Here is a 10850-nt window from a genome sequence, read left to right on the forward strand (position 1 = left end):
TAACACACATGATACTTAAATAATGCATTAAACTTTCATTAAACAACAGAAGATGTAACATAAAGCCCAAATATACATAACTAATAACAAAAACTATTAAAAAAACATGATTATTTAAACAAAATACTTTCATATGTGGAGTGTCATGCAGGGAATTCTGGGAATATCAGTTTACAGTTTTTGACTGTAAATTATACATTGATCTGTTATTTTTACTTCTAAAAACTGTAAAATTAACAGCATTTTACTGTAAAATTGATGAAATGATATTTGACAGTTTTATTTGATATTTGACAGTTTTTCCCTGTATATAGTACGGGAACTTACTGTTAACCTATTAACAGTTTTTTTCCGTAGCGTTTTTACAAAGTTAATATCAGTAATACGCAGCATGCACGATACAAGGAAATGGTCAGTAACATCATCACTTTGAAGTACGATATCTATATCAGTAAGATCAATTCCATGCGATATAATTAAATCTAGCGTATGATTAAAACGATGAGTGGGCCCGGTGACGTTTTGCTTAACTCCAAAAGAGTTTATTAGGTCAGTGAACCCAAGTCCTAATGCATAATTTGTATTATCAACGTGAATGTTAAAGGGGTCATATGATGCTTTTTTAAAGATCATTATTTTGTGTATTTGGTGTAACAGAATATGTTGACATCCAGATTTCAGTCAAGCAGAGTACATCAAAACTATTATCTGTGATCATTTCATTTACAATAACTGCTTTGGGTGCGAGTGATCTAATGTTTAGTGAAAAATCACAGCTACTTTAAGCAGGCTGTGTGAATTTTACTGTGGACTGACTGTTTTGAAACTTATATGGTAGTTGTACAGCACCTAGGCCTCAGTTATTATGAAAAAAGCCAGGAAATTTCAGTTTTGACAATATGGGACCTTTAAGATAAAACATTAGACAAATAATTAACTTGACGGAGCTCAAACTCAAAACACACGGCAGCAACAAACATGTTTATAAGCTTGTTTTCTCATGGGGACCTAAATAAATGTCCCCACAAGGTCAAAAATGACTGTATTGCCATCTTTGGGGAGTTTTTGTTCCTATAATGTAGAGATTACCAGGACCAAACACACACACACATATTACAAGTATATGTATATGTTGTTTGAAAGTGATTGTTAAATAGAGTAGTCAACATTTGAAGTGGCTCAAAAAAGTTGTCCCAAGACAAGAACAGGTATTGTTTTGGTTTTAGGACAACTTTGATGAAAGGTTTTGATCCACTTCAAATGTTGACTACTGTAAATCTTAAACTGTGTCTAATGTCTCTAAATATGTTTTTCAGTGTCACTGAATTTCTCTGGAAAACAGAAGCTGAATCTCGTGCTGTGTGGATGTGATAGCACACTTAAGGTCTCTGTGTCCAAACTTTTACGAGGGAAAAAGATAAAACCTTCACAACAGAGAGCAATCAGTGAAGAGTGTGTGAAGAGAGAGGAGAGGATACATGGACGTCTGATCAGTTTGCTAGAGCTTCCAGCTCTTACTCAGCTCCCAGAAGAGGAAGTGATGCATCAGACTCTCAACTGTGTGTCTCTCTGTGATCCTGGAGTTCATGTTTTCCTCCTCATTGTTCCTGCTGTTCCACTTAATAATGATGAGAGAGCAGAAATAGAGAAGATCCAGAATATATTTGACTCCAGAGATCATTTCATGATGCTTTTCACAACAGAGCTCATTATTATTAAAAAAGTGACTAATTTTGTTGAATCCAGCCCAGAATTTCAGAGGTTAATCAGTCGTTGTGGAGGTCAGTACATAGTGATAGGGTTAAATGAACCGAAAAACTCAAGACAGATCCCAGAACTACTGGATTATATAGAGAACATGAAGACTGAACCCTATTCACTTCAAATGTATGTGAAAGCTCGAGAGAACAGAGTCAGATATGAACTGGAGGAACAACATAAGAAAGAAATGGAAAATAAAATCAAAGAGCTACAAGGCACGGTTCAGTCAGAAGGTGAGTGTATTTATTTTTGTGTTGTGTATGACATCTTGTGTGTATAAGTGTAATCTCCTTCAATCTCCTTATCTACTTCTCCTCCACTGATGATAATTTACACGATGTTAAAGCCATTTGTGGTCAAAGTGAATGCCTCCACTATAGGAGTAGGGGTGTTGTTGTCTTAGCTTTATGGCAGTCCCAAAAAACTCCATTCCTGTGCAGCCTTCTCCAAGAAGCTTGATTCCAGCCAGCAGAACTTTGACACTGGTAAAGGGAAGCTGCTGGCCATGAAGGTCCCAGTACCCTTACCAGGTGATCACTGGCCAATGCAACCTGGAATATCTACATATCTCTGCTAAACTCCTCAATCCCCGTCAGGCATACAGGGCCTGAAATGACCACAAATGGCTTCTTCACCTGCTTCCAATTCACAGTCACATGCAGGCCTGGATCCAAGTACACCAAGGCCAATGCCTTCTCCCGGCTTCATACTTCATCCACCTTTTAACAGTCCTGAGACAATTATTCCACCATTATTGTTAATCACTTCCATTCAGTGATACATTGCATCAGCTACGACCCATCACCCTGCTCCAGCAGCTTGCCCTCAGAAATGTTCCTTCATGCCTAAACAGCCCTTGCTCCACACCCAGCACTGGTCACCCTGGGATCAAACACACATCTTACCCTGAGTGTTAGGTGGAAAAGTTTGGTACTGCACCAAAAACAAAATCTTATTGAAAGCTTGTTTTTTGATATATCAACCTCAATACTGGAACACAACTTCTTCAGATTTTTGGTTTTCATTTTCTGGCAGTTTTAGAGCTCAACATGTTTTGTAAAATATATGTTTTATCTAAAATATGAATATTTTAATGTTTACATTTTATATGTTCATAAACTTAGACTTCCATATCTTTTTTGTAATATAATTTTTATAACATTTTTCAATAATCTGCGAAGTGTCTTCTTTAAAAAGAGCGCAATCTTAAGTCTGTGGTCAAAAGCATTCAAAATGTATAACAATCTATGTTGGAAATGTCATTTTCAGATCTGTGCTCAAAAAGTGGAACCCTTTTGGGTTCAACATTTCAGTTCACATTCCCTTCAGAAAGTGCAAGCTGTCGTTCCAACTCAGAAGGGAGACATTTCTTAAAATGTAGTGACATCTGCTGTTGCTAACTCTTTTTTTTTTTCCAACTTTATTTTCAGGTGCTGAAGGTGAAACAGTTGATCAGGAGTGTTTGAGGATTGTGCTGATCGGGAGGACAGGAAATGGAAAGAGTGCAACAGGAAACACTATTCTGGGAAGAAATGAGTTTCCCAGCCGAATGAGCACAGATTCAGTGACGACTGCATGTGAAAAGAGAGTTGGTGAAGTTGATGGTCGATCAGTAGCTGTTGTTGATACTCCAGGACTCTTTGACACAACACTGACAAATGATCAATTGGTGGAAGAAATAATGAAATGTGTTTCACTGTCGTCACCTGGACCTCATGTGTTTGTCATCGTGTTGAGTTTGGGAAGATTCACCAAAGAGAAGGTGGACACTATGGATCTGATAAAGAAGATCTTTGGTCCAAAAGCTGTTCAGTTCAGCATTGTTCTGTTCACTAGAGGAGACGAACTTGAGAATGAGTCCATAGAACATTATGTGAAGAGAAGTAACTCTGCAGAACTGAAGAAACTGATCAGAGATTGTGGAAACAGATTCTTGGTTTTCAATAACAGAGAGAAACAAGATACAACTCAAGTGATTCAAATGTTAAAGATGATAGAAGAGGTGAAAAATACTAATCAGGGTCGATACTTCACCAACAACATGTTTGAGGAGGCAGAGATGTCCATTAAAAAGAGAATGGAGGAAATAATGAAAGAGAAAGAAAAAGAAATTCAGGCTCAGAAAGATGAGTTACAAGCCAAATATGAGAGGTATATGAAAAGCAAGATGAAGGGACTCGAGGAAAAGAAACTAAGAGCAGACGAGGAGAGAATGAAAACGCAGAATCAGCTGAGAGAAAAAGAGAAAAACCTCAGAAAAGAGTTTGAAGAAAAAGAGAAAACAGAACAGAAGAAACGAGAGACTGAAAACTGGAAACGATCAGAAGAGGAAAAACAGCAAAGAGCCGAATTTAATCGAAAAATAGAAGAGATGAAAAGAAGAGAGAGACAGAAACATGAGAAGGAAATAAAAGACATGATGAAGAAACATCAAGATGAAGCCAGAAAACAAGCAGAAGAATTTCATAAGTCGACAGAAAGAAAACTGCAGCATGTTCTGGAGCTCACAGAGATGCTTAAAGAGCATCAAAGACAACATAAAGCACTGGATAAACTTGATAAATAAAAAAGAAAAAAGAAGATAAAAGAGAGGAAATAAAAGAACTACAACTATTGTAATAAAATGAAGAATAAAACAGGTTTTGTCATTTTGTGATATTTCTGAAAGTCTAAAATCAAAACACAAATAGCAAGATTTATGCTTTGTTTTTATTTTCTGTACTTACATTGTTTTTATTTTTTTATACTGTCTAAACCATTACAGTATTTAATAAAAGCAAAAAATAAGGCAAAATTATTTTTATTTTTTTATGGGGGTGGGGTGGGGGCGGGGCTATCATAAATAGACCTCATTATTTATGATAGTTGTTATCAGGTTCAGTTGTTCAACAATGTTCTAAAAATTCAGTAGGCCTAATTGGCATATTAAAGAGGAAAAGTTTTGATTTCTGTACTAATATTTTAAGTGAACAAAAGAAATTAGAAGAAATAAGGATAAATATATTGGATATATTATCTAGTGTTAGGGTTGAAGAATATGTTGTTTATAAGTTGTTCAAGGAGGGGAAAGTACTTCTCTTTCTCTTATGTATCTAACTCCAGTATTACTAAATGTAATGGCACTGTCTCTTGCACTTCAAACGATTGCTTGTAAATATTGTTTGTATTTTCAAATTACAAAATTACTTTTTATTTAAATACATTTCTCACACCAGTATTTTTGTATTTTCCCATACAGAAGTCACATAGATTGTATGTGTATACACTCATATCTTAAATTCAAATAGAAGAAAATATATTTTATACAACATATATCAATATATTTTGAAATATATATTAAAAATATATTTAAATATTTGATTTTGGACGCTTTTTTATATTTTTCACATATATTGCATATATGTAAATATATTTTTATCGGAAATATTTACATATTTATTTCCTTTATATGTAAATACATTGAGATATCAGACTATGTAAATATATAAATAAACTATATACATATATATAAATTTGCAATATATGTCCATATATTAATTTATAATATTTGTTAACATATTACTGTCAGACTCTGGGCCAGGTTTTGTTTGTGTCTTTGCTCCCTATGTGCTCCGTCATCCAGTTTCTCTGTCTCGTGTTTTGAATTCATTGTTCCCAGGTGTTTCCAATGTTAATTGTCATTAGTTCCAGGTGTCCCTTGTCTTCCCCTCATCAGTTCCTGTGTATTTAAAGTGTGTTCTAGTTCTTGTCCTTGGTCAGTCGTTGAACGTCATCCTGATGTGTCGAGTCCTGTGATCCCCAGCCTTTGTTAATAAAACCCTTTTGATTTATTCTACTCCGTGTCTCCTCGCTCCTTCGTTCCCGTGTTCCTCGTGTGTGTGCACCGTGACAATTACATTTCTGTACATGTAAATATATATAAGATTTCTATAAATGTAAATATATTTTAAAACATTAAAATATTCAATTAAATAAACTTAAACGTTTCATAGAATATATTCCCGTTTACTCAAACTTTATGTAAATAAATTAAATCTCCACACATACATTTTTTTTCATTTTATATAGATTATAATTTGTAGAATACATAATAGAATACAAACAAAATGTGGACACTGAAAAACTGTAAAACTCTCCAGACAATGTAACTTAAAAACAGTGACAATATAAATTGACATTAATATAAAGAGTACATTTATCAACACCAATTCAGCATGAACCAACAAAAAATATGAATGTTCATGATGTTTCTGGCACATAAATGAAAGATTATCCTTCTGTAAGCATCCAGGGTCAAAACATTATGCATAAATATGCAAGTCTTAGTAGGCATTCAACACACAGTATTTAAATATTTAAGAGCCATCATTAACTATGCACAATTTCTCAACTAATCACATGCTCCCCTATTGAACCCGAATCAAGCATTGTAATACATCAGCTAATCAGGCCCTTAACCAACCCACTTCCAATAATTAATTGGAAATCATATGCAAAAAAATAAAAATAAAACAATAACATCATGTCTGGGATTCTTTCATTGCAGATTACATTATGTCAGTAGGTGAGAGCAAGGGACTGTCTTAATCAGTTAGTTAACCACTGAAAGAATACTATGACAAAGATATCACTTTATGGATATACAGCAAATGTGGGGGAATTATGATTCACACTGGTGCACTTATGAATAGATTTATTATAGCAAACCAAGTTTAATGAATCTCACACCTAACATACAACATTATGGTCATTTCACACTGCCACAAAAACTATTTAAAAAAAAAATGCGTATTTTGTTTTGTTTGGTCAGTTCATTCACCCTGTTGGAGTATGGAAAGTGTGAAATGGCTTTTAGGTGCTTTGGGGAAAAAATGGTAATATATATATATATATATATACTGAACAAAATTATAAACGCAACACTTTTGTTTTTACCCCCTTTTTTCATGAGCTGAACTCAATGATCTAAGACTTTTTCTATGTACACAAAAGGCCTATTTCTTTCAAATATTGTTCACAAATCTGTCTAAATCTGTGTTAGTGAGCACTTCTCCTTTGCCGAGATAATCCATCCACCTCACAGGTGTGGCATATCAAGATGCTGATTAGACAGCATGATTATTGCACAGGTGTGCCTTAGGCTGGCCGTGGGAACGGAGCGAGGCCGGTGGAGTAATTGATAATGAGCGACACCTGCACCACTCACCGGTCTCGAGTCCCACAGAGGAGCTCCGGAAGGATAAAAGGAGGAGTTACGACAATGAAAGACAATGTAACAACGTTCGTAGGTCAGGAAGAAGGAGGCGGGAACCGGCGAACACTTAAACAAAACTTTAATAATAAAATAAACACAGAAGAGCATGACAACCCCTCGCGGACGACTGTCGCGCCCAAACAGAACCAAAACACAAAATAAAATCCAGGCCTGGTCCTCTCTCCCTGCCAGTTCATTCCTGGGCCTCTTAATGCGGTCTCTCCACGCCAATTACTGGAACAAGACACAGGTGTTTGTCATTTGCATTTAACCTACTTACTCACCGCTCGTCTCCCAACTCTCTCTCCCGCTGCAGACCTCGCTGAACCATGCCCCCCTCGCCACAGCGTGTTTCAGTGAAACATTATTAATATACAACGGTCCTTAAACTGAGATTGAACTACCTGTGCATTAAACAGTTTTACGCCACAACTTCCAGCTAATCAGAATGAAGTATTCAGGCAGAGTATGGCATAATTAAGAATAGTGAATGGCCTGTATGGCTTTATTGGATGGTGAAAGGACAGGATAAATAGGACATAACAGGAAATAACAGGGACACTTACCTTCAAAACTATTTACAAGTTCTGGAAGCTGCCATTCAGTTACCTTCTCCTGCACAAAGCAATCCATCCATGCATAATCAGACCATCTAAAACACAAAAACACAAACCTTCACTTACAGCAAACAGTTTTATTTCTGATGCATTATTCGACCATCATTTCTCCTTTCAGTGTCCTACAAAAGAAAGTAAAGCAATTTTGAGATGGCATAAATTTTAGTTAGTCAAAACTTATTTTGGGGTAAACGATCCCTCAAAGTCAAAGAAATATTTAATTAATTATGGGTATTTGATCTTCAAACAACAGAATTACTTTAGTTTAAACCCCATAATCAGATTTAAAATCTTTTTTTTAAATCATTCAATTAAATGGTGTACATACAAGAGGTAACCAGAGGTGGACGAAGTACACAAATCAAGTACTTGAGTAAAAGTACAGATCCGTATAGTAAAATATTACTCCAGTAAAAGTTAAATGTTTTAAATTTTACTCGAGTGAAAGTACAAAAATACTTGATTTTTTATGTACTTAAGTAAAAAGTACCGATAGATTAATGTTTATTTTGCAGTTTTATATAGGCTACTTTTATCATTTAATTTTATATTAGCATATATTTTTTATAATCCTACTGCTTAAAATACCTGGGATTTTCCCAAAATAACCAATGAGGAAATAATGAATAAAATAAGGAAAATAATAATTATATTTTCATAATGATTTTTTTCTTCTCAAACCTTGTCTGTGGTGTAAAAACACCCCTGGCCAAATGCCCCCAGAGGGCATCATTTCCCACTTTGATAATTACTGTAGTTACCATGTTCTGATATTTTTAATTTTAACTTAAGACCTTCAGCTAAAATTACTACAATGCATTTTTTTGTTTGGGGATAATTATTGGGAAGCAATTTGTTGAGTCAATATTTATTTGTCAGTTCCAACAATTTTTCAAAATGTAAATTTTTTACAGTGTATGTGCTATTGTGCACATACAGAGGAAACATTTACTTTATAATAAAACATTAATTTATAACATGGCCAGCAATACACTAAGTGCCTGATGGGAGGGGAATTTAGTATCAAGTGAAGTGTTGCCAAGTATGGTAACCTGGCGTGGAGCTGACTGAATTAATTTCATGTACAAGCTGAGCAGGTTGTGGGTCAAATTGGAGGACACATGAAAATGTTTGTTTACTCTTCTTCAAACCCACAGTACAAAAGAATCATGTAAAGTACTGTAAACCTTGATATTATTGTTTGTGGCATTAGCATACAATATATAAATTGAGCAATAATCTATCATTTTTTTAAATGTATTTAATATAACATTTTCATTTCATTGACAATATTATTAAACATGGACCCTTGCTTTCATTAAAAAGGCTTATTTCTGCTATGGCGTGCTCGTTTTATAAATGTAAGCTATTAATTTAAATTACAGACAAGTGCAAAGTGGGTGCTTAATGCAAATGTAATTGGCTACATTTACAAAATCAGGATGTTCGCCCATCTATGCAAATGTGTCGTTATGTATAGAGACAAAAGAATGAGGTTAATCACTGTCTGTCGCGTCAGTTTATAGTGATCGTGTATATATTTGCATAAATATTTGGTGCTTTTTTGATGATTTTGATGATGGCGTCATCACTAGCGCGCGGTCACTCCGTCAGCGTCGAGTCTTCTGAGGAGAGGAGAGCAGATCACAGTATTTCACTTATTTAACTGTTAAATACACTTTACACAGTTTGTTTATGCAGCATATACGAGCTCGTTTCTGCCTTGTTATAATCGTGCACAGCGCTGTTTCTGCGTTTGCTAACTTAAAGAAACATGTGAGGAAAACGTGTGTTTGTGTGTTCGTGTGAATAATTGTTTCGATGTTTGGAGTGATAATGTTGCTGTTACTGAATGTCTCGTGATCTGTGAAAGGAATGAATGCAAACCGACGCCATTTCTTTTAATATAGTAATATAATGATCTACAAAGAGGCAATACGTTTTATTTGTATTTGTGCACGTAGGCTCTTGTCTCTACAAAGATTTGAATTTAGAGGACATCTCGTTCTCGTAAATGCTTAAATTATAAAAAAAAATAAAAAAGTAACTGACTATAACTATTTATTTTTTGGCTATATTTATTGTTGATTTTGGCAAATCTGCTTCTTTCACTTAGACATTCATGTCCAGTGAAGCTCCTCCCACAACAAACACACATTCAGTAATTTGTGTTTGCGGAACGATGTATGTTATAATACATCGTGTACACGTCCAGTTTTGTGTGAGTGAAGGAAATCCGCTTGGGAGTAGTCAGATTCATCCTCGCGCACATGGATCGCATAACATTATGCACTCTCGACATTGTCATTAAGATCAAACTATAGAAACCGCCTAAAATTAAGTATAAAGAAGAGAAGAAAGCGGCCCTAGGCAGCTGCCTACACATGCCAGGATCCGCCACTGCAAGATGCAGTTAGAAATTTACTAAAAACAAGCCTATCGCAAGACATCTGGTAGAGGGGGGCACCTGGGGTGGCCAGCCAAATCTCGGCCCCCCCTGGCCACCACGTAGACACGCCCCTGAAAGTGAAGAAGAGCATCTAATCATCAGGAACATGGCCGTTTCTAGGCTAGGGCGCCACCAGCTGAAGGGGTGCCAATGAGCGCACGTACTGGCACTTTTAGCAGGGTTGTGATAAAGAGTGGCATGGTCACCCTGAAATATGACTGCCGCCCCCACTGGATCCCCCAACATTATTGGGCTAGAGTACTGTCAATCTGACGATGCCTGTATATGCCACTTAATGCTGAAGGTGAGGTACTCACCTTCATATTTCTTCATTAGATAACGTATATTATAAAGTAATTTGAAAACATTGAGTGAGACGTAATTTCACAAACAGCGAGAGTGAATGACCGCGCACGCGCTCTCTCAAAATACGCAAATGGCTTCAAATCACTACATTGCGTCTGTCTATAAGCGAGCTGCACGCTGCACAGTTGACACAGGAATTGTCACTTGCACAATCGAGGCAGTCACATATCGTCACTAAAGTTTATAAATTGCATTACTTTTAAATTCTTACCAGTGTTTTAGGGCTGTCAAAATGGCTGAAAAACTAAATTCAAATTTTTTACTTAAATATTATCAAATTTCGAATTATATTCTAATTTAAAATGCATAATTTCAGTTAGGGTGAAGAAAAGCTTTTGGATTCTCTCCTAAGGCCACAAGAGGGTGCATCAAGCAAAATATTGCTGCACGTTTATTCAAAGCA

The 10850-nt window shown here is 35.7% G+C and overlaps 1 protein-coding gene across 1 annotated transcript in view; it reads left to right on the plus strand.

Annotated features, from left to right (window-relative positions):
- The window catches only part of LOC107683751 (protein AIG1-like), an 8869-nt gene extending 4521 nt beyond the window's left edge, over positions 1-4348 (plus strand). The window contains exons 2-3 of the mRNA XM_016479812.1: positions 1317-1994; positions 3192-4348. Coding sequence (XP_016335298.1) covers positions 1317-1994; positions 3192-4327 — 1814 coding nt within the window. The 3' untranslated portion in view covers positions 4328-4348. The remainder of the gene's footprint in view (positions 1-1316; positions 1995-3191) is intronic.
- The last annotated feature ends 6502 nt before the right edge of the window (positions 4349-10850 follow it).

Source organism: Sinocyclocheilus anshuiensis, unplaced genomic scaffold (assembly GCF_001515605.1).
Source record: "Sinocyclocheilus anshuiensis isolate Anshui unplaced genomic scaffold, SAMN03320099.WGS_v1.1 scaffold4080, whole genome shotgun sequence".
Lineage (NCBI taxonomy): Eukaryota > Metazoa > Chordata > Actinopteri > Cypriniformes > Cyprinidae > Sinocyclocheilus > Sinocyclocheilus anshuiensis.